The sequence below is a fragment of the Ranitomeya imitator genome, chromosome 2, assembly GCF_032444005.1.
Source record: "Ranitomeya imitator isolate aRanImi1 chromosome 2, aRanImi1.pri, whole genome shotgun sequence".
Taxonomy (NCBI): domain Eukaryota; kingdom Metazoa; phylum Chordata; class Amphibia; order Anura; family Dendrobatidae; genus Ranitomeya; species Ranitomeya imitator.
Window position 1 is genome coordinate 337,579,240 of NC_091283.1, and position 23,424 is coordinate 337,602,663.

A 23,424-nucleotide genomic window follows, 5' to 3' on the forward strand; every position below is an offset into this window, starting at 1 on the left:
TGTCCCAATATTCTTGCATTATTCATATCCCCTCCCTTCCTGTTGGTTATTAGGGCCAACTTCCTCTGTATTCTCCTCCCTTTATGCCCCATCTTCCTGCCTCTCTCCTCACAACTGTGGGACCCGGAGGCTGTGTTGTCCCACCTTCCCTCACTTATTTTATTTTACAGTATTTTCATTGACATGTTGTTGGTGTTTAAGTCACAGCGGCGGTCAAGTTGTTATTTTATAAGAGTTTTGATGTATAAAAAGTCGGACTTGAGCCGGAAGTCCGGCTGGCATATTGATTCATACCAGTTCTTATGGCCAATGGTGCTCTATCGATGATCTTTAATATTCACGTGCTGTGCACGCCCCTATCGCTATGACCGACCTTCACCCACTAAAAGTATATTGCTGGTTTAAATATGTATATTATCGTTTTCAAGGGACACCATGGGAAGAAGCATGGTTCGGTGGGTCTCACCAGTTTTTAACCCCTGAAGCTTAGTCAGAAGGTGACTAATAGAAAAAACATATATCCCACATCTCAGTATATAGTGTGAGGTGACGTATGCACACTCTCCAAGCTTCTATTTCTATGAGTTTCATCGTCCTCACTAAAGGCGACTCATCAAGAGACTATTAAATATTGACCTATATTCAAGTGAGACTAGACAAAGAAAGCACTAAAATCATTTATCATGTTATCCGAAACAGTCAGAAAACTAAACATATATAGTCAGATCCCAGACTTCAAATTATATACTTCGTCAGTTTATAAGCCACTTAAGTGTCAGGAATAGATAGTTTGTGAAAATACAGTGCATACCACTCAGGGAACACTTAACCCCTTTCTGACATATGACATACTATCTCGTCGAGGTGGGGTGGGCCCATATGACCACCAACGGGATAGTACGTCATACGCGATCGGCCGCGCTCACGGGGGGAGCGTGGCCGGGTGTCAGCTGACTATTGAAGCTGACATCCGGCACTATGTGCCAGGAGCGGTCATGGACCGCTCCCGGCACATTAACCCCCAGCACACCGCGATCAAACATGATCGTAGTGTACCGGTGGTATAGGGAAGCATCGTGCAGGGAGGGGGCTCCCTGCGGGCTTCCCTGAGACGATCGGTACAAGGCGATGTACTCACCTTGTACCGAGCATCTCCTCCCTGCAGGCCCCGGATCCAAAATGGCCGCGGGGCTACTTCCGGGTCCTGCAGGGACTACTTCCGGGTCCTGAGCAGGCTCCTGTAAGCAAGGAGCAGGGCACGCCACATCACTGATCTGACACAGTGCTCTGCAAAGTGCCCCTGGGACAAAGTAAAAAAAATTTTTTTAGATGTGTAAAAAAAAAAAATCCTAAATAAATTAAAAAAAACATATATATTGTTCCCATAAATACATTTCTTCATCTAAATAAAAAAAAAACAATAAAAGTACACATATTTAGTATCGCCGCGTCCGTAACGACCCGACCTATAAAACTGGCCCACTAGTTAACCCCTTCACTGAACACCGTAAAAAAAAAACGAGGCAAAAAACGCTTTATTATCATACCGCCGAACAAAAAGTGGAATAACACACGATCAGAAAGATGGATATAAATAACCATGGTACCGCTGAAAACATCATCTTATCCTGCAAAAAACGAGCCACCATACAGCATCATCAGTGAAAAAATTAAAAAGTTACAGTCCTCAGAATAAAGCGATGCAAAAATAATTATTTTTTCTGTAAGTTTTTATCGTATAAAAAGCGCCAAAACATAAAAAGATGTAAATGAGGTATTGCTGTAATCGTACTGACCTGAAGAATAAAACTGCTTTATCCATTTTACCAAACGCGAAACAGTATAAACGGTAAAAAAAAAAAAAATTCATGAAGAGCTGGTTTTTGGTCATTCTGCCTCACGAAAATCAGAATAAAAAGCGATCAAAAAAGTCACATGCCCGAAAATGTTACCAATAAAATTGTCAACTCGTCCCGCAAAAAACAAGACTTCACATGACTCTGTGGACCAAAATATGGAAAAATTATAGCTTTCAAAATGTGGTAACGCAAAAAATATTTTTTGCAATAAAATGCATCTTTTAGTGTGTGACGGCTGCCAATCATAAAAATCCGCTAGAAAACCCGCTTTAAAAGTAAATCAAACCCCCCTTCATCACCCCCTTAGTTAGGGAAACATAGAAAAATTAAAATAAATGTATTTATTTCCATTTTCCTAATAGGGTTAGAGCTAGAGTTGGGCTTAGGGTTGGGGCTGGGGTTAGGGCTAGGGTTGGAGTTAGGGTTGGGGCTAGGGTTAGGGCTACAGTTAGGGTTGGGGCTAAAGTTAGGGTTAGGGCTGGAGCTAAAGTTAGGGTTGGGGCTAAAGTTAGGGTTGGGGCTAAAGTTAGTGTTTCGATTACATTTACGGTTGGGATTAGGGTTAGGGGTGTGTCAGAGTTAGGGGTGTGGTTAGGGCTATGGTTGGGATTAGGGTTAGGGGTGTGTTTGGGATAGGGTTTCAGTTAGAATTTGGGGTTTCCACTGTTTAGGCACATCAGGGCTCTCCAAACGCGACATGGCGTCCGATCTCAATTCCAGCCAATTCTGCGCTGAAAAAGTAAAACAGTGGTCCTTCCCTTACGAGCTCTCCCGTGCGCCCAAACAGGGGTTTACCCCAACATATGGGGTATCAGCATAGTCAGGACAAATTGGACAACAACTATTGGGGTCCAATTTCTCTTGTTACCCTTGGGAAAATACAAATTTGGGGGGCTAAAAAAACATTTTTGTGGGAAAAAAATTATTTTTTATTTTCAAGACTGCGTTATATACTGTAGTGAAACACTTGGGGGTTCAAAGCTGTCAAAACACATCTAGATAAGTTACTTGGGGGGTCTAGTTTCCAAAATGGTGTCATTTGTGGGGGGTTTCTGCTGTTTAGATGCATCAGGGGCTCTGCAAATGTAACGTGACGCCTGCAGACCAATCCATCTAAGTCTGCATTCCAAATGGCACTCCTTCCCTTCCGAGCTCTGCCATGCGCCCAAACGGTGGTTTACCCCCACATGTGGGGTATCGGCCTACTCAGAACAAATGGCACAACAACTTTTGGGGTCCAATTTTTTCTCTTACCCTTGGAAAAATAAAAATTTTGGGGGCTAAAAAAACATTTTTGTGGGAAAAAATTAATTTTTATTTTCACGACTCTGCGTTATAAACTGTAGTGAAACACTTAGGGGTTCAAAGCTGTCAAAACACATCTAGATAAGTTCCTTGGGGGGTCTAGTTTCCAAAATGGTGTCATTCGTGGGGGGTTTAGGTGCATCAGGGGCTCTGCAAATGCAACGTGACGCCTGCAGACCAATCCATCTAAGTCTGCATTCCAAATGGCGCTCCTTCCCTTCCGAGCTCTGCCATGCGCCCAAACGGTGGTTCCCCCCCACATATGGGGTATCAGCGTCCTCAGGACAAATTGGACAACAACTTTTGCAGTCCAATTTCTCTCGTTACCCTTGGGAAAATAAAAACTGTGGGGGGGGGGGGGGGGGGCTAAAAAAACATTTCTGTGGGAAAAAAATGTATTTTCATTTTCACGACTGCGTTATAAACTGTAGTGAAACACTTGGAGGTTCAAAGCTGTCAAAACACATCTAGATAAGTTCCTTAGGGGGTCTAGTTTCCAAAATGGTGTCACTTGTGGAGGGTTTCTACTGTTTAGGTGCATCAGGGGCTCTGCAAATGCAACGTGACACCTGCAGACCAATCCATCTAAGTCTGCATTCCAAATGGCGCTCCTTCCCTTCCGAGCTCTGCCATGCGCCCAAACGGTGGTTGCGCCCAAACGGTGGTTCCCCCCACATATGGGGTATCAGCGTACTCAGGACGAATTGGACAGCAACTTTTGGGGTCCAATGTCTCCTGTTACCCTTGGAAAAATACAAAACTGGAGGCTAAAAAAAAAATTTTTGTGGAAAAAAAATGATTTTTCATTTTCACGGCTCTGCGTTAAAAAGTGTAGTGAAATACTTGGGGGTTCAAAGCTGTCAAAACACAGCTAGATAAGTTCCTTAGGGGGGTCTACTTTCCAAAATGGTGTCACTTGTGGGGGGTTTCAATATTTAGGCACATCAGGGGCTCTCCAAGCGCAACATGGCGTCCCATCTCAATTCCAGTCAATTTTGCATTGAAAAGTCAAACGGCGCTCCTTTCTTCCGAGCTCTGCCATGCGCCCAAACAGTGGTTTACCCCCACATGTGGGGTATCGGCATACTCAGAACAAATGGCACAAAAACGTTTGGGGTCCAATTTCTTCTCTCACCCTTGGGAAAATAAAAAATTGGGGGCGAAAAGATCATATTTGTGAACAAATATGATTTTTTATTTTTACGGCTCTGCATTATAAACTTCTCTGAAGCACTTGGTGGGTTAAAGTGCTCACCACACATCTTGATAAGTTCCTTAGGGGGGTCTACCTTCCAAAATGGTGTCACTTGTGGGGGGTTTCAATGTTTAGGCACATCAGGGGCTCTCCAAACGCAACATGGCGTCCCATCTCAATTCCAGTCAATTTTGCATTGAAAAGTCAAACGGCGCTCCTTCCCTTCCGAGCTCTGCCATTCGCCCAAACAGTGGTTAACCCCCACATGCGGGGTATTGGCGTACTCAGAACAATTGGCACTATAACTTTTGGGGTCCAATTTCTTCTCTTACCCTTGGGAAAATAAAACAAATTGGAGCTGAAGTAAATTTTGTGTGAAAAAAAGTTAAATGTTAATTTTTTTTCAACATTCCAAAAATTCCTGTAAAACACCCGAAGGGTTAATAAACTTCTTGAATGTGGTTTTGAGCACCTTGAGGGGTGCAGTTTTTAGAATGGTGTCACACTTGGTTATTTTCTATCATATAGACCCCTCAAAATGACTTCAAATGTGATGTTGTCCCTAAAAAATATTGGTGTTGTAAAAATGAGAAATTGCTGGTCAACTTTTAACCCTTATAACTCCGTAACAAAAAAAATGTTTGTTTCCAAAATTGTGCTGATGTAAAGTAGACATGTGGGAAATGTTACTTACCGTATATACTCGAGTATAAGCCGAGATTTTCAGCCCAAATTTTTGGGCTGAAAGTGCCCCCCTCGGCTTATACTCGAGTCACGGTAGCGGTGGGGTCGGCGGGTGAGGGCGCTGAGGTATACTTACCTAGTCCCAGCGATCCTCGCGCTGTCCCTGCCGTCCCACGGGCTTCGGCGCTGCAGTTTCTTCCTCTCTTCAGCGGTCACGTGGGACCGCTTATTACAGAAATGAATAAGCGGCTCCACCTCCCATAGGGGCGGAGCCGCTTATTCATTTCTCTAATCAGCGGTGCCTGTGACCGCTGATAGAGAAAGAAGCTGCGGCACCGAAGACAGGAGGGGACAGCGCGAGGATCGCCAGGACTAGGTGAGTATAGCATATTCACCTGTCCTCGTTCCAGCCGCCGGGCGCCGATCCATCTTCCCGGCCGGCGCCTCCATCTTCCCGGCGTCTCTGCTCTCTGACTGTTCAGGCAGAGGGCGCGATGACGCATATAGTGTGCGCGGCGCCCTCTGCCTGATCAGTCAGAGCAGAGACGCCGGGAAGATGGAGGCGCCGGAACGAGACGCCGGGAGCTGCAATCAAGGGAGGTGAGTATGTGTTTTTTTTTCTTTATTGCGGCAGCGGCGGCACAAATTTATGTGGAACATCTATGGGGCACAGTGAACGGTGCAGGGCACCGTATATGGCACAGCACAGCTATGGGGCACAGTGAACGGTGCAGAGCACCGTATATGGCACAGCACAGCTATGGGGCACAGTGAACGGTGCAGAGCACCGTATATGGCACAGCACAGCTATGTATGGGGCACAGTGAACGGTGCAGAGCACCGTATATGGCACAGCACAGCTATGGGGCACAGTGAACGGTGCAGAGCACCGTATATGGCACAGCACAGCTATGGGGCACAGTGAACGGTGCAGATCACCGTATATGGCACAGCACAGCTATGGGGCACAGTGAACGGTGCAGAGCACCGTATATGGCACAGCACAGCTATGGGGCACAGTGAACGGTGCAGAGCACCGTATATGGCACAGCACAGCTATGGGGCACAGTGAACGGTGCAGAGCACCGTATATGGCACAGCACAGCTATGTATGGGGCACAGTGAACGGTGCAGAGCACCGTATATGGCACAGCTATGGGGCACAGTGAACGGTGCAGAGCACCGTATATGGCACATCTATGGGGCACAATGAACGGTGCAGAGCACCGTATATGGCACAGCTAGGGGGCACAATGAACGGTGCAGAGCACTATATGGTTCACACCTATGGGGAAATATGAACGGTGCAGAGCACTATATGGCACAGCTATGGGGAAATAATGATCTATTTTTATTTTTGAAATTCACCGGTAAATGCTGCATTTCCACCCTAGGCTTATACTCGAGTCAATAAGTTTTCCCAGTTTTTTGTGGCAAAATTAGGGGGGTCGGCTTATACTCGGGTCGGCTTATACTCGAGTATATACGGTAATTATTTTACATGACATATCTGTGATTTAAGGGCATAAAAATTCAAAGTTGGAAAATTGCAAAATTTTCGCCAAATTTCCGTTTTTTCACAAATAAACGCAAGTTAAATCAAAGAAATTTTACCACTATCACGAAGTACAATATGTCACGAGAAAACAATGTCAGAATCGCCAAGATCCGTTGAAGCGTTCAAGAGTTATAAATTGGCCTGTTCATTAACGTGCAAACCACAATTGGGGGTAAAGGGTTAACTTCCAGAGATAGGTTCTATATTCATACTAAACTGCACAGATCTCCAAGACATTATGATTGCAAATATTCCTAGTCTTTATAATGATATTGCACTCATTCCACAACTGACTGTAAAAAAGATATAGAGTGCTCTCAGTGGGAGAAACAAAATAGGAATCTTGTGGGTGTGATAACTTTTAATGGCTAACAAAATATAGTGCATTTTCTACTGGCTAACATGGTACCAAACTACTTTTTTTGTTATGACTGACTTTAGCATGGCCATTAGTTAGAAGCTGCAAATCATCGTTGGAGCAGGAAAGTGGTGCATATTGGGCCGTCTGAAAACTGAGTTTAGTCTAGGACAATTTGTCTGCACTACTAATTGACTGCTGTTACAATACCAAACAAGGGCAGTCCCTACAGGAGGAAAAACACAATAATTATTCCTGACTGACTGCCACTGGAGTGGCTTATAAACTTACAAAGTATATTTGAAGTCTGGGGTCTGCCTATATATGGCTAGTTTTCTGACTGTTTCGGACATGATACAGCATTTTAGTTTTTTTTTTCATCTAGTCTGGCTTGAATATAGGTCAATATTAAATAAAGTCTTTTGATGAGTTGACTTTGTTGAGGATGACAAAACTCGCAGAACTGAGAGGCTTGGAGAGTGAGTATGTATACATCACCTCACCCTATATACTCAAAGTGGGGTAAATGTTTTTCCTATTAGTCATCTTCTGGGGGTGAATTATGGGTAGAGATTTACACTTGGAGTTAATAAAGTTTAGTCTTCTCCTTTTGTCAGCAAACATGAGGAATGACAAGAGACAACCCCTTTAAGAAGATACAATTTCGGTTATTATTAGGCTGGTTTCACAATTGCGGTTGTGTCCGCAGCGTTTCTGACACATACATACGCATGCGTCAGGCGTCCCTATCTTTAACATGGTGTACGCAGGTACATGCGTTCGCATGCGTTCGCCTGCATTTGCTTATGCATGCGCCTTTTTGCTGTGTGCGGGGGGGCGCATCTAACGCACCATGTTGCAATTTTTGAGGCGGCAAATTTCCATCAAATATGTGCAGTCATGAGTATGCGGATGAGTGCGTAACAAAAACGCATTACTCTCTATCGAAACACATGCGTACGCGTGTCCTTGCGAAGGCATGCGTTCGATGCACTTGCATACTTCAGACTGCGCATGTCCAGGAACTGATTGAGACATGCCCATTGAGACACACCCTCCTGGAAATATTGAATGCATGCGTACAAAAAACACATACGCAGACAAAAAAGGCATATTAACGCATGCACACGCTTTTTTTGCCGTCATGCGTAAGCTGATGCAGATAAAAAATGCTGCGTTATAATGCGTTTTTGCATGCGTTTGCGGACAATACGCTGCAGACTCAACCGCAAATGTGAAACTAGCCTTATTCCATGGCGCTTTACATGTGAAAAGGGGCAAATATAGACAAGTACAATAAACATGAGTAAATGAGCAAAAACAAGGCACTAACAGATACAGAAGGAGAGATGACCCTGCCCGCGAGGGCTCACAGTCTACAGGGGATGGGTGAGGATACACTATGAGAGGGTAGAGCTGGTCGTGCGGAGGTTCAGTAGATTGAGGATCGCTGCAGGCTGTAGGCTTGTCGGAAGTTAATAAGGGGACAATACAAATATCTTTCTGAGGATCACCAAGTAAGGTGACGGTTACAAGGGGGCATTCACTGCCTCTGGAGGAGAGAAGGTTTTTCCAGCAACATAGAAGAGGATTCTTTACTGTTAGGGCAGTGAGAATCTGGAATTCCTTGCCTGAGGAGGTGGTGATGTCTTCCTGGAACGTAACAATATTGAATCTTACAGTTATTAGGTTCTTTAGAAGGACGTAGATCTGGGGATTTATTCTGATGGTATATAGGCTGAACTGGATGGACAAATGTCTTTTTTCGGAATTGCTAGCTATGTTACTATATTAATGCCTCACATATATTCAAGGCCATGTATGGATTTGATGTGCCTGGTTTAGCAATATTTTCTCCTCTATTATTTCTGTAGACCAACGACTCCAAAATTCTGAACATAAAAAATGGCTTCTACGCTATGTGACATCTCTAATGTTTATTAACAGTTGATTTCCAAGTAAAATATTTACCACATTAAGAAAATGAAAAAAGCTTCTCTTCTGTGTGGCTGCTCCAATGTCTAACAAGATGCACTTTCCGGTTAAAATATTTCCCACATTATGACCAAGAAAAAGGCTTCTACCCTGTGTGGGTTCTCTGGTGGCCATAAAGATCCGATTTCTGGCTAAAACATTTCCCACATTCTGAACAGGAAAAAGGTTTCTCCCCAGTGTGGGTTCTCTGGTGTACATCGAGAACCGATTTCCGGTTAAAACATTTCCCACATTCTGAACAAGAAAAGGGCTTCTCCCCTGTGTGAGTTCTCTGGTGGCTATCAAGAACTGATTTCCAATTAAAACATTTCCCACATTATGACCAAGAAAAAGGCTTCTACCCTGTGTGGGTTCTCTGGTGGCTATTAAGATTTTTTTTCCATTTAAAACATTTCCCACATTCTGAACATGAAAAAGGCTTCTCCCCCGTGTGGGTTCTCTGGTGGCCATAAAGATCCGATTTCTGGCTAAAACATTTCCCACATTCTGAACAGGAAAAAGGTTTCTCCCCAGTGTGGGTTCTCTGGTGTACATCGAGAACCGATTTCCGGTTAAAACATTTCCCACATTCTGAACAAGAAAAGGGCTTCTCCCCTGTGTGAGTTCTCTGGTGGCTATCAAGAACTGATTTCCAATTAAAACATTTCCCACATTCTGAACAAGAAAAGGGCTTCTCCCCTGTGTGAGTTCTCTGGTGGGCAACAAAATCTGATTTCTGTAAAAAACATTTCTCACATTCTGAACACGAAAAAGGTTTCGCTCCTGTGTGAATTCTCTGGTGAGAAACAAGCATTGATTTCTGTTTAAAACATTTCCCACAATTTAAACATGAAAAAGGCTTCTCCCCTGTGTGAGATCTTTGGTGTATAACAAGATTACATTTCTGGATAAAACATTTCCCACATTCTGAACATGAAAAAGGCTTCTCCCCTGTGTGAGTTCTCTGGTGTTTATCAAAATGTGATTTCTGTGCAAAACATTTCTCACATTCTGAACATGAAAAAGGTTTCGCCCCTGTGTGAGTTCTCTGGTGGATAACAAAATTTGATTTCTGTGCAAAACATTTCTCACATTCTGAACATGAAAAAGGTTTCACTCCTGTGTGGATTTTCTGGTGAGTAACAAGCTTTGATTTCTGTTTAAAACATTTCCCACATTGTAAACATGAAAAAGGCTTCTCCCCTGTGTGAGTTCTTTGGTGTATAACAAGATTATATTTTTGGGTAAAACATTTCCCACATTCTGAACATGAAAATGACTTCTTTGCTTTAGGAGCAGTTTGTTTTTTAATGCCTCTTTTGAGACTTTGATTTTCCTTGGTAGTCAATAATAAATCAGAAGATGGGACCTGTTTCATAGGATCAGATGACAGATCTTTGCTGTGAATAGATGATGGTATATCTGGCGTGATAGCAATCACTTCAGTTGTATCTTGTAGGATCTCAAGATCATCAGATTTAAAAATTGAAGATGTCAGCTGTCCCACTGATCTCCTGTCCCTCTTATCTGCCAAGATAAAAAAAATAATTATGTTTTAATAACATTTCTACTTAAACTGTCCATAAAAATGGCAAGCTATGTAAAAAAAACTTTAATTATTTACAAAGACAATGACAGTTCACAGTCTAATAGAAAACCTTATTGGATGAACCAGTAGTGCGTGGTGTTCAACTGTTTGTTCATTCTGCCTCCCAAATATTGAATAAAAAAAAAACAATCAATGTTATGTAGGGGAAAATAATACAAATTCTCATCTCACAAAAGACAAGTCTCCACTCAGGTCCATCATCTTTCAACGGAAAACATCTTTCAATGGAGGTTACATGGTTTCTATAAAGCAATCCAGCAAAATCTGCTCTCACTTCTGAGTCTTGCAGTGCGCAAACAACATTTAGGATCCCTGTATTTAGCAATATTATAAAGAAGAACCCATTTAATTTATTGTGTGTGTCTCCTGGAGCACAATCTGGGCACTATGTATTGGGTAATAAAATGGCAAATGTGTAATTTTCACTGTTCCACATCCACTACGTGTTAATTTCCAGAAAGTGGCTGTGGAGTCAAAATATTCACTCCTCCTATAGATTATAACCCTGAGCGAATTAATTCATAAAATGAAATCACATTATGGGGTTTTTGACTATTCTGGTTTTCTGTCATTTAGTTATATTAGCGCTTCTGCATTTGGTGTGTCCAATCTCATCTGAGATCTGTTCCTGCTGTCCAGCTGGAGTAATCTACTCCATACTTCAGCCAATTGGAAAGTACCACCCCCTACTAAAGCTCAAAGCATATTGCCGGAATCTGCCAGATACAACTCTGTTCTCCTCTGGTTCAGTCCTCAGTGCTCATCTTGCAGCTTGTGTATTTGTTTCCTGCTGCGACCATGGCCCATTTACTGACTACTCTTGTGCCTTGTGATCCTGTATTCTGTCCTTCAGGTTCTGACCCAGCTACCTGACTATTCTTCTTGCCATATAACACCATATAATAGCAGGTAACACCATGGTCCAAGCCTAGGGGTCCCAGTGTAAGTTCAGATCCATGTAAGGGTGTTAAAGGGCGATGAGCAAGGCAATCCTTGATATGGGAAGCAGAGAAGATCATGCCAAGCATTTTCATGGTGGACATCTTTTAAGCTGCCTGGTGGTCACTTACAGTGCTCCCAATACATTGTGTCTGCAAACTATTCCAGCAAGATCTGCATTCAAACAAATAGCTAAATAGCGCTCCTTCCCTTCTGAACACTGCCATGTGCCCGGACAGTAGTGCACAACCCTGTATAGGGTATTGTGCAAAGTTGGAAAATAATTTGTAAGATCCATTTGTTTCCTATTATGCTTTGTGAATAATTTCAAAGTTATCACCACATAAAGTGACACACATCAGATTTTAAAAATGGGGCCTGATTAGGAACACAAAACTGGCTGCGGGAAGAGGTTAAATCAGACTATTTTGGACACTAACTATTGTAGTTGAAAACTGTGACTACAGACAATAACAGATCTACTGAAATTATCAAACTCAACAGTCTTCATCAGTAATAAATGAGTATCTAGTGGTGAAACCTCTCTAGGGTAATTAGTGTAAGAGTTTCAGTGACTTCACAATCTAAACTATCGTAAGGTTCAATATTTTCTGTCAGATGAGATTCAAGAAGAAATATTACACATTTAGAGAGAACAGTATATAATAGTGCAGACCTGAGATGTCTTAAAGGGAACCTGTCAGCAGGATTGTGCTCAGTAACCTACAGACACTGTCGGGTCGGCGTCAATATACTGATTACAATAAATACCTTGGTTGATGAAATCCATCTTGTGGTTGTTGCTTAATCTGTATTTGTAGTTTTCAGTTAATGAGATTCTCATGCTTTGGGGTGGGGCTGTGGGCGGCCTGTGGGTGGGTCTGTGGAAGGGGCTTTATGTGGTGCTCTGATTACATATGCATCTGTATTGGCTGATCCCTCAGTGACCTGCCCCCCATTTTTACATAATGCATATGATAGCATTGATGTTATTATTGATAATGCTTATAATATTGTGGCTATTGCGAGGCTTAGAAAAAAAATTACATCCAGCAAAATGTCATCGGCAGTGGTGGCACCTGCACAGTAGCATCTATAAGTAACAGATGCTACTGGACAGGCACTGCCGATGTCATTTTGCTGGATGTAATTTTTTTTTCTAAGCCTCACAATAGCCACCATATTATAGGCATTATCAACAATAATATCAATGCTATTATATGCATTACGTAAAATAGGGGGCAGGTCACTGAAGGATCAGTCATTAGCCAATACAGATGAATATGGAAGCAGAGAACTACATAAAACCCGCCCACAGCCCTACCCCAGAGCACGAGAATCTCATTAACTAAAAACTACAAATAAAGATTAAACAACAACCACAAGACGGATTTCATCACCAGGTATCAATATAATCAGTATAAAGGCGCTAACCTGACCCGACACTGTCAGCAGGTTACTGTGCACAATCCTGCTGACAGGTTCACTTTAAATTTAGATCTTAGGCATTTGGAGGAGGCGATGGAGAGCTTTTTGTTAAGACTATCAGGGAGTTACAGACTCACATAAGTGAGGCAGGCCGATTCCACCACTCTCAAACTATCATACAGAATGAACAGGTAAAAAAAGACAGAGCTAAAAAATTATGTAACATCCCCAACAACAACATAAATATGAGGGGAGAACTCTAACAGTAAACCAGAGTTGTGTTCATTTATGGTGGACTATTGAAGCTACTGTGAGTCCTGACCAAAACAGTAGAGAAAGTATTAGTACTCCTCATTTCAGTATGTGGGTTTTGTGCAGTAATCAGAATTCCTTATGATCGAAAACATAATAGAATTCATGACGTGGAACCAGGGCTCGAGCCATGCCAACACATCTCATGCAGGTATGAATTAATGTACATTACAGCCATCAGCCACGCACATTTTAGAGATATATCATGGCACAGGTGTAATGTTTTTATGTAGTTTATCACAATCCTCCTCTAAATTAGTTAGTTTTAATACAAACTGAAAAGTCAGGAAAAAGGGAAACTCTGTTGTTATTGCACAGAAATTCACACTTGGCCTCACGGCACATTTAATGTTGTCGATCATAAAAGTGAAGTTTGGTTTCAAAATATTTTATTGAAATTTTAACAAACAAGCAAATCAAATGGGAGGGATGGAAAGTAGAGGGGGGAGGGAGGGAGGAGAGGGAAAAGAGGGAAAGAAAATAAATAGAATAAAGTACAATCAAACATATTGTTGGTATCATTAGTACTTTAAGAGAAACACTAAACATCTTGGTGTATAACCAAGAAAGGAAATTAGAGCAATTTGGAAACATGGATCAAATTTATAACTTTATAATTATTGAATGGAGCATGAACTTGTCTGACTCTTCACGTAATCGGGGTAGGGAATATCTGATCCCATCTAGACCATTTTTTTGTGAATTTTGTAAATTGGTTATTTGATATTGCAAATTGAGATTCATGTGATCTGTGTTGGGAAATTCTTAGTATTATATCTTACTGTTTTTTACCACTAGGCATATGTGGATTATAATTAATTTCAGATTATGGTCTAGTTGTTCAAGCCCTAATGATAGTAGGGCAGTTTGAGGTCGTAAAGTGTAGGGAGCGTTGATGAGTTTGCTAAGAATATCATTGGAAATTTTTGTCCAAACAGAATTTACCGTTGGGCAACTCCAGAAAACATGCATCATGTCGCCTCTTTGGCCGCATCCTCTCCAACATTGGGAGGAATTTATGGATCTAATGTGTGCTAGTTTGCTTGGAGTGTAATACCATCGCGACAACACCTTAAAATGGGTTTCTTGGAGGGACATAGAGAGAGTTGATTGATAGGAAATGGTTATGGCCTCTTCCCAGTCTTCGATGTTATGTGAGTTTTTTAGGTCTTGTTCCCATTTTATCATTGGAGGGCTTTTGGAGAGATTGAAGTCAAAATTAAAGTTATTGTAGATAAATTTATGACTCCAAAATATATGGTGTCCAATGTTGTTTAATAATTTAATTGATGATTCTGAGAGTTTTGGTTTATCCCCTATGAAAGACCCGATGTTCTTTTTGAGGATCAGGAATTCCATAAAGGAGGATGGGTGAATGCCAAACTTGTTTTTCAGGGTTTGAAAGCTCACAAATGTCTGACCCGTGTAAATGTCCCCTATTTTTTTAATTTTTGAGTCTGCCCATAGCTTAGGCAGAGTTTGGTTGATTATAGAGTATACCAGTGAGATGGGCATTTATTTTAAAATATCTGATTGTTTTAAGCCTTTTTTTTTATGGGATAATTTATGCCAAGCCTTAGCCACCGCCTGGAAGAGGGGGTGTGTTACAGAGTCTGGTAGGTTATCAAATAAAGCTTTGTAGATGATTGATCTTGGATGGCAATTACGATTTATTGCTATCTCTAAGTCCAGCCATACTGGAGGGTCTGAGTTTTGGAGCCAGTGTAAACTTTGTTTTATTAGTAGGGAGTAGTAGTGTGCTTTAAGATTTGGAATATTGATCCCTCCATTGATTTTCTTTTTGTAAAGGGTTTGTGTGGCTGTTCTTGGTTTCTTGGAATTCCAGATAAAAGCATTGATCTGTGCCTGTAGGTGGGTAAAGCCAATGTCTGAGATTGGTAAGGGTATACATCTGAGGATGTAAAGAAGTTTCGGTACAATGAATAACCCCATTGTAAGGGTTTTACCCCACCATGATAGTGTATTATCTCTATGAGCAATATTCTCTTTGTTTATTATCTCACTTAATAGCTTAAAGTTAGATTTTATTGTCCCTTTCATAGTCTTGTTTATTAAGATACCTAAATATGTAAACTCTTTCTCACACCAGTTCAATAAAGTTGAGTTTTTTATGACTTGAATTTGATCTTTGTTTAGGCCCATGGACAAGATATTGGACTTGGCTTCGTTTATTTTGAAATTTGAAAGTGAAGAGAATCTTTTAATATTTAATAGAGTCTCGGGGATTGAAATTTCTGGGTTTGATAAGGTTAATATTATGTCATCCGCAAATAATGTTATTTTGTGATGCCGTGTGTAGGGGGAGATACCCGTAATTTTATTGTTGCATCTAATCAGTTCGGCCAAGGGTTCTATGACTAAGTTGAACAGAATGGGTGAAAGGGGACACCCCTGTCTGGTGCCATTTTTGATACTGAAGGGACCTGAGATTTGGCAGTTACAGCAGATGCTGGCTCTAGGCTCTGAGAATAGGGCCATAATATGGGATACCATAGAATCGTCAAACCCAAATTTAGCTAGGCTTGCCCTCAGAAAGTCCCAGTCGACTCTGTCGAAAGCCTTCTCGGCGTCAAGTGATAGTAAGGCTAAGGGTATTTTGTTTTGCCTCGCCCAACTCATGATGTCAATGATCCTCCTAGTCGCATCTGCTGGTTGCCTTCCTTTTATAAATCCCATCTGATTGTTGGGTATTAGTCTTGGTAGAATTAGACTAATCCTGTCCGCCAAAATTTTGGAGTAGATCTTTATGTCTACGTTTATAAGGGAAATAGGTCTGAAGTTTTCCATGGCTTCAGGGTCTCCTTTAGATTTAGGAATTACCGATACCGTAGCCATCAACATCTCCGGGGGAAAAGAGCCTCCCTGGAAAATATAGTTAAAAACTTCAGCCAAGTGTGGTGAGAGAACATTTGAGAAGGCTTTAAAATAGGCGTTTGTGAACCCATCAGGGCCAGGAGATTTGTGAAGACTGATTTCCTTGATTACACTCTCTATCTCAGCAGGTGTAATTGGGGCTTTAAGGGATATGAGTTCGTCTGGTGTTAAAGTGGGTAGATTAATTTGCGACAGGAATGTTTTGATTTTGTCAATTTTATCTTTTTTATTTAAGGGGTCATTCTGTTTGGGATTGATATTATAGAGTTTTGAATAGAATTTTGCGAATTCATTCGCTATTTCTTGTGGGTGCGAGGTTTTACCCTTCTCATCCAATTTGTTGATTCTGCTAATCCTGTTGCTAATCCTTTTCTTTTTGATTTTGTTGGCCATAAACTTAGTTGGTCTATTGTGGGAAGTGTAATACTTATAGTTAGACATTTTCACAATGGCATCATATGGTGAGAATAATAACTCTCTAAGCTCAGCTCTCAGTTTAGTTAGTTCAGTCTGAAAACTTTGGGGGGGTGTGGTATATTTTAGTGACTTGTTTTCCAATTCGCGAATTTTGTTTGATAAGTTCTGGATCTTTTTTCTTGACTCTTTTTTCTCCTTAGAGGCTATACCCATTATCACTCCCCTGATTACTGCCTTATGGGCACACCAGTTATTGCAGGGGTTTGTCATGTCTGATTTATTGTCGTCAAAGTAATAAGTGATGGCTTTATGGATTGTTAGTTTATTTACTGGGTTATGTAAGATTTTTGCGCTACACCTCCAAAGTTTAGCGTTTAGTAGAGGGGGACCTATCATAATTTTCCCGGCGACTGGGGCATGATCAGAAATTGTTCTGTCACCAATTGAAATTCCTTTAAATTTGGTCAAGGAAAATATGTCAGTGAGAATCAAATCAATTCGTGAGGCTGTTTGGTGCACATCTGAAAAATGTGTGAACTCTCTGGAGTTTGAGTTAAGGCATCTGAAGGTGTCGAACACCTCGTTCTTGTCCAACCATACATTAAGACAATCTGCACTTGGCCTATTTTTTGAAGATGAGTCTAGCTATTTGTCTGGCGTAATGTTAAAATCACCCAACAGAAACAAATTCCCTCTTTTGACTTCTTCAATTTTCTTCATGACCTTGTTCAAAAAAGGGATCTGACCTATGTTTGGGGCATAGATGTTAGCGAATGTACATTCCTGGTCATTTATTTTACAGGTCAAGATGTGATATCGACCTCTTTTGTCTTTGTACTCGCCTAGTGCTTCGAATGGGGTAGAGCTCTCTACCATTGTTATTACACCTGCTTTCTTTTTTGTATTGCATGCCTCAAAAATGTGTTGAAATTTGTGGTGTGTGAAGTATGGATGGTTACCCTCAAGAAATTTAGATTCCTGTATGCATATAATATTAGCCTTATATTTGATCAGTTCTTTCCAGAGGGCATGCCGTTTCCTTGGATTGTTAAGACCCCTAACATTATAAGAAACTACGTTCAGCTCCATTGTTTTATATAAATAGCTGAAAGAAACACAGTAGTGAAGTTTGCTCAAAAGGGTAGGGTATTATAAACAGTTACAGCTATAACAATACTCAATACTCAACAATATAACCGACTTTCTGCAAAGAAAAGATAATTAACAATATGAAACAATTGCTCAGGTAGACCAGAAGAGATACTACCACCTCTCAGCGGGGAACTCCTGTGGAAGGAAAAAAGAGATAACATCCTAAAAGCGGATAATCAGAACCAAACTTCCCCCATTTATAGTAATAAGACCTTTGGGAACAGTTTTGTCTCACTCTTTAGCGTTGGTGAAAGTTTCTTTTATCGAATGGATGAAGTCCATTCCTTCTCCAGGAGAATGAATTGGGATGGTTCGTCCTTTAAAGATCACCAACAGTTTTAAGGGAAAGCACCATTTGTAGGGTATTTTTTCCTCTCTGAGAATAGAGGTAACTCTGCTGAACTCTTTTCGGCCTTCTAGTGTCTCTTTAGAGAGGTCTGGGAAAACTTTCAAATCCTTATACGGTTCAGGGAAGAATTTATTTTTTCTCAGGTAGTTTAGAATTTTTTCTTTAGTTTGGTAGAAGTGGATTCTCAAGATGGTGTCTCTTGGAACATCCGATGCAATTCTGGAAGGTCGAGGGAGTCTGTGTACCCTATCTATAATGAGGTCGGAGGGTGTCAAGTCCAGGATAGTTGTTTTGAAGATATCTTGAATGTGGTTTGAGAGATCTTCTTGGGTTATTGTTTCCGGTAGTCCTCTGATCTTTATATTATTTAGTCGCCCCCTGTCTTCGATATCCGCCATTTTTACTCTCAACTTATGGACTTCCGCTGAAATATATTCCAGGTCAACTGACGATTCCGCAGCTCCTCTTTCTAATTTCTGGATCCTGTTCTCATGGTTTGTCAGTTGTTTTTCGACTTTGTCGCAAAATATCACAAATTGTTCATTGGCGCTGTCGATTTTTTGGTTCTGCAGTTCAAATCTTTTATCTAGCATTATACCTATCTTGTCAAGGATATCTGCTGGGATATCTTGATTCTGCAGGTTTGTAGCAGACTGAGTTCTTTTAGGGCTCTCTCTTCTGGCTCTTTGTTTGTCTGGACTTTGGTTAGGGCTATAGTCATTTAAGGAGTCTTCTGATTCACATAGATCTTTTATGTCCTCATATTTTTCACCAGATGTTCCTGACGTACTTCTTTTAGAAGAGAAAGTGGAGTCCATTTTGTCTGATGAGTTGGGATTTCCATCCATTTTTATTTTCCTATTTATTTCTGGACGATGATTTAAGTCTCTTGGAGGGGACCTAGATTTGACAAGACTGATAAGATTCGCTTGTTCCCTATGCGGTTTGTAACTGCCGTAGAGTTTATTCTGCTTTGCAGTACTTTGGGATTTTGGTGAGTATTGGTGTTGAGTTCCTCCTTTTGTTTTTGAAAAGCTCATAGTGACTGAACTTGATAGTTTGATTGTTGTAACGTATAGACTGTTAATAATCTAATGTCTCTATCCACTTAGGCTGCAGTTGTCCTGCTCTCTGTGTTTTTCCACGAGCGGTATTGGACAGCTTCTCTAGTTAAACCCAGAGCTGTGTGAGATGTGTTCCTTGCTGCTTAGGCAGGGTTTTGGCATCACAGTGTGAGATAAACGTGTCTTCCCCAATGAGTATCACAGGTGGGGGCCGTCATTTACACTCTGTCCCCAGGGGATTATATGATTTGAAACCGGGTTATCCGGTGTGGGAGCCGCCGCTGCTGCTGTACTTGTAGCGGCCTTAGTATGGCTCAGGGGCACTTATGTACGTGCCTGCAGGAGGGACGGAGTCTTCTAACTGTGCGGTAGAGCTGAAGTGGATATAACTCAGAGGCGTCAGGATCTGCAGCCGCAGGCGTGACGCTGCTTCTACTAAAGTATATGGGGTCTGCTCGTCGAGTGCACAGGGGGGGCCGTCACTTACACTCTGTCCCCAGAAGAGAATATGGTTTTGATACCGGGATAACCGGTGTGGGAGCCGCCGCTGTTGCTGTATTTGAAGTGGCCTTAGTGTGGCTCGGTGGCACTTATATACGTGCCTGCAGGAGGGAGAGAGACCTCCAACTGTGCGGTGGTGCTATAGTGGATAGAACGCAGAAGCATCAGAATCTGCAGCAGCAGGCGCGATGCTGCTTCTACTGATGTATGTGAAGCCTGCTCGCCGAGTGCTGGGTCCGGGGGCTCTTACCTCCTGTGTACGGAGGCTCCGGCAATGTCTGCGGCTCCGTTCGGGTGCTCTCTGGATCCCTGGTGTCGCTCTGATGATGGGAGCCTTCCGGTAAATTAGCCTTAAAGAGGAAATTAATGTCACGGCCTCTGTGTTGCACCAGCGTTGTAGGCCTCAGCCCAGTTTAGGCTTCTAAAGTCCCCAAATTAGAAAATAAACGTCCAGAAAGGGGTTAAGCTGTGTCCTGGACCTTTCCCACACAGTTTAGGGGCTGGATGGCTTGATTAAAGTAGCTTATTAAGTCGGATTGGGATGTTTATCCCTAGAGCTCCAGAACCTACGTCCTCATGCTTCAGGCATAGGCCACGCCCCCTATAAAAGTGAAGTTTGGCCAGAAAGACTGGACCTCGTCTTGTAGGGACCATATGAGCACATTCAGCAGCACAGAAGGGAGAGAAGGTAGATTCATCCAATAAGATATCAGGGATCTAGGAAGCCAACAGCATCACGTCCCTTCTGCTTTCACTTACAAACCCATCAAAATACTTTTCTTCAAGTGATTTTCTGACTTGTCAGCACATTCTGCGTACGCTGTCATTTGGTTTTGTAGTTTACAGATCTGGGCAGTTAACGGTCAGAGTCTTGTAATCCCAGAGGGTAGGTGGATCTTCTAGGTGGTAAGTTCTATAGAAAAGGGCTTTCAATGCCCAAAGGCATTTGAACAGTTTCTGGTGGAGTAGAATATTGTAGTCGGGAAGCAAAATGGTGAATCTGTGACTTCTCTGCATTTAGTGGTTACTACTCACCTGGGTAGTCATACGTAGGAATCTCCTCTTTACACCACTCATCACCCCTCACATATGTCTCTGTAACATTAATATGGGTCAGATCTTCACTCTGAAACAAATATTGTAAAAGTCACAGACAGATTGAGAAGTCACATCTATGATAAGCTCTAATCCTTCCATCTCCAACATTCTTATAACACAAATATGCTAAACAGGGCTACTTTACATCCCTTGTATCTTCCTTATCCCAGAACCCCAAACAGTTGTTCAACACTTTTAACTCCCTCTTCCGCCCACCACTGCCCCCTCCGACTTCCCTAATCTCTGCCAAGGACTTTGCCACATACTTCAAAAATAATATAGACTAAACAAGGCAAGTCTTTGTTGTCCAACCACCACAACCCCTGTATATGCCAGACCAATGCCCTAACCCCATAACTTCCCTCTCCAAAATCACTTGCTCATCTTCTCACCAAATCACACCTCACCACCTGTGCGCTTGACCCCATCCCATTCTACCTCCTCCTCAACCTCACCACTACACTAATCCCATCCCTAACGCCTCTCTTCAACCTATCACTAACTTCTGGTAACTTCTCCTCTGCTTTCAAACATGCCACAATAATAATAATATAATAATAATCTTTTATTTTTATATAGCGCTAACAAATTCCGCAGCGCTTTACATTTAGCACACATTATCATCACTGTCCCAGATGGGGCTCACAATCTAAATTCCCTATCAGTATGTCTTTGGAATGTGGGAGGAAACCGGAGTGCCCGGAGGAAACCCACACAAACACGGAGAGAACATACAAACTCTTTGCAGATGTTGTCCTTGGTGGGGTTTGAACCCAGGACTCCAGCGCTGCAAGGCTGCTGTGCTAACCACTACGCCACCGTGCCGCCCTCACATCTATCCTCAAAAAGCCATCCCTTAACCCGAGCGCTATGTCCACCTAAAGCCCCATATCTTTGCTCCCATTTATCTCTAAACTCCTTGTGCAGCACGTCCATGCTGAACTTTCCTCTCACTTTGCATCTAATTTGCTCTTCGACAACCTACAATCTGGCTTCCGTCCCCACCATTCCAGAGACTGCCCTGACCAAACTTACTAACAACTTACTTACAGCCAGAGCTAACAGACAATTCTCTATACTCCTCCTTCTAGACCTGTCCTCTGCCTTTGACACAGTTGACCACTGCCTCCAACTACAGATCCTCTCTTCCTTTGATGTCAAAGACCTTGCCCTATCCTGGATCTCCTCAAACCTCACCAACTGCATATTTAGCGTTTCCTACTCCCATACTACTTCTTCATTTCGCCCCCTCTCTGTTGGTGTCCCTCAAGGCTCTGTCCTAGGACCCCTTCTCTTCTCAATCTATACCTTTGACCTGGGACAACTCATAAAGTCCAATGGCTTCCAGTACCCTCTATATGCTGATGACACTCAGATCTACCTCTAGCCCAGATGTCGCCTCTCTTTTCTCCATAATCCCAGAGTGTCTATCAGCCATATCCTCCTTCTTCTCTTGTTTCCTCAAACTCAATGTGGATAAATCTGAATTAATTATCTTTCCTCCATCTCGCATACCTTCCCTACCTGATCTATCTATCACAATAAATTAATTCACACTCTCCCCTGTCCCCAAAATCCGCTGCCTCGGAGTAACCCTTGACTCTGCCCTGTCCTTCAAACCGCACATCCAAACTCTTGCTACCACAAAAATATTTACAGAATCCGTCCTTTCCTCAACCCTCACTCTTCCAAAATGCTTGTGCATGCCCTAATCATCTCCCGCCTCGACTACTGCAACATCCTCCTCTGTAGCCTACCTTTTAACACTCTCACACCCCACCAATCCATCCTTAATTCTGATTCCTGACTAATTAATCTCTCTGCTCACTACACTCCTGCTTCTTAAATAATAAGAAATACCGCTCTACAAGTGCCTGAAAAAATAACTGCTACCCTAATAAACTATTATCATAAATAGCCACAAACACTATTTTGTGCACACTATCAGTTTGTGTGCCGTACAGTTTTCCCTATGGGTAGTATAATAACCAATCACCCCTTAAAATACGCCTAAATGTGCTTTGATTTAGATATACAAATATAGATATTGTGTTCGATGTGGTTTAGGGGGTGAGCGCACACCTTCCGGTGCTAGCCGCTGCAGGCAGAGAGGTGCCGCTACTCCATGCATATCATTGATACTGGGTGTTATATTATATTCATCCAGGGTTATAAACTGGTCCCCTTTGGCTTGTGTGTTGCTATTGTTGGGTTATTTGGAGTCGAGGATTTTGAAAGCACTCCTTGGGGTAGATTGTCTCTATAGAATTTTCTAATTTTTTTGTTAATTTTGTATTTTTCCTTCTCCCTTAGTCTCTGTAAAATATTGTCGGCAAGATTTTGATTCTCCTGTGTAAGTTTACATGCTTTGAGCTCCTCAAAGGTTTTTATTATTTGTTGGCGTGTTATCTAGGTTTGACATACGTTTATCAAGTATACTAGAGATTAATCACTCCCCATCCCCCTCCCCTTCTTAGCCTAGGGCCTGCAATAAGTGTGGAGTCTAGCCACATATATTTTAAACACAATTTTATATTCTTATTTGATTTTATTTATAATAAAGCTACAGTTTTTAGGCAGCACACATGGATATTTTATCTAAGTTATATATATTTCTTTTGGTCATATTACAATAGTTTTAAGATATGGATATAGTTTTTAGGTTTCCCAAGATGTTTCCATTCTATAAATAAATTCTAGAAATCGGGTACATTTGAAATGGAGATC

The 23,424-nt window shown here is 41.9% G+C and overlaps 1 protein-coding gene across 1 annotated transcript in view; it reads right to left on the reverse strand.

Moving 5' to 3' along the window:
* Positions 1 to 6,948: 6,948 nt before the first annotated feature.
* The window catches only part of LOC138663645 (oocyte zinc finger protein XlCOF22-like), a 63,973-nt gene continuing 47,497 nt past the window's right edge, over positions 6,949 to 23,424 (reverse strand). Inside the window, exons 6-7 of the mRNA XM_069749925.1 lie at positions 20,635 to 20,725; positions 6,949 to 10,460 (exon numbers count right to left, since the gene is read on the reverse strand). Coding sequence (XP_069606026.1) covers positions 9,292 to 10,460; positions 20,635 to 20,725 — 1,260 coding nt within the window. The 3' untranslated portion in view covers positions 6,949 to 9,291. The remainder of the gene's footprint in view (positions 10,461 to 20,634; positions 20,726 to 23,424) is intronic.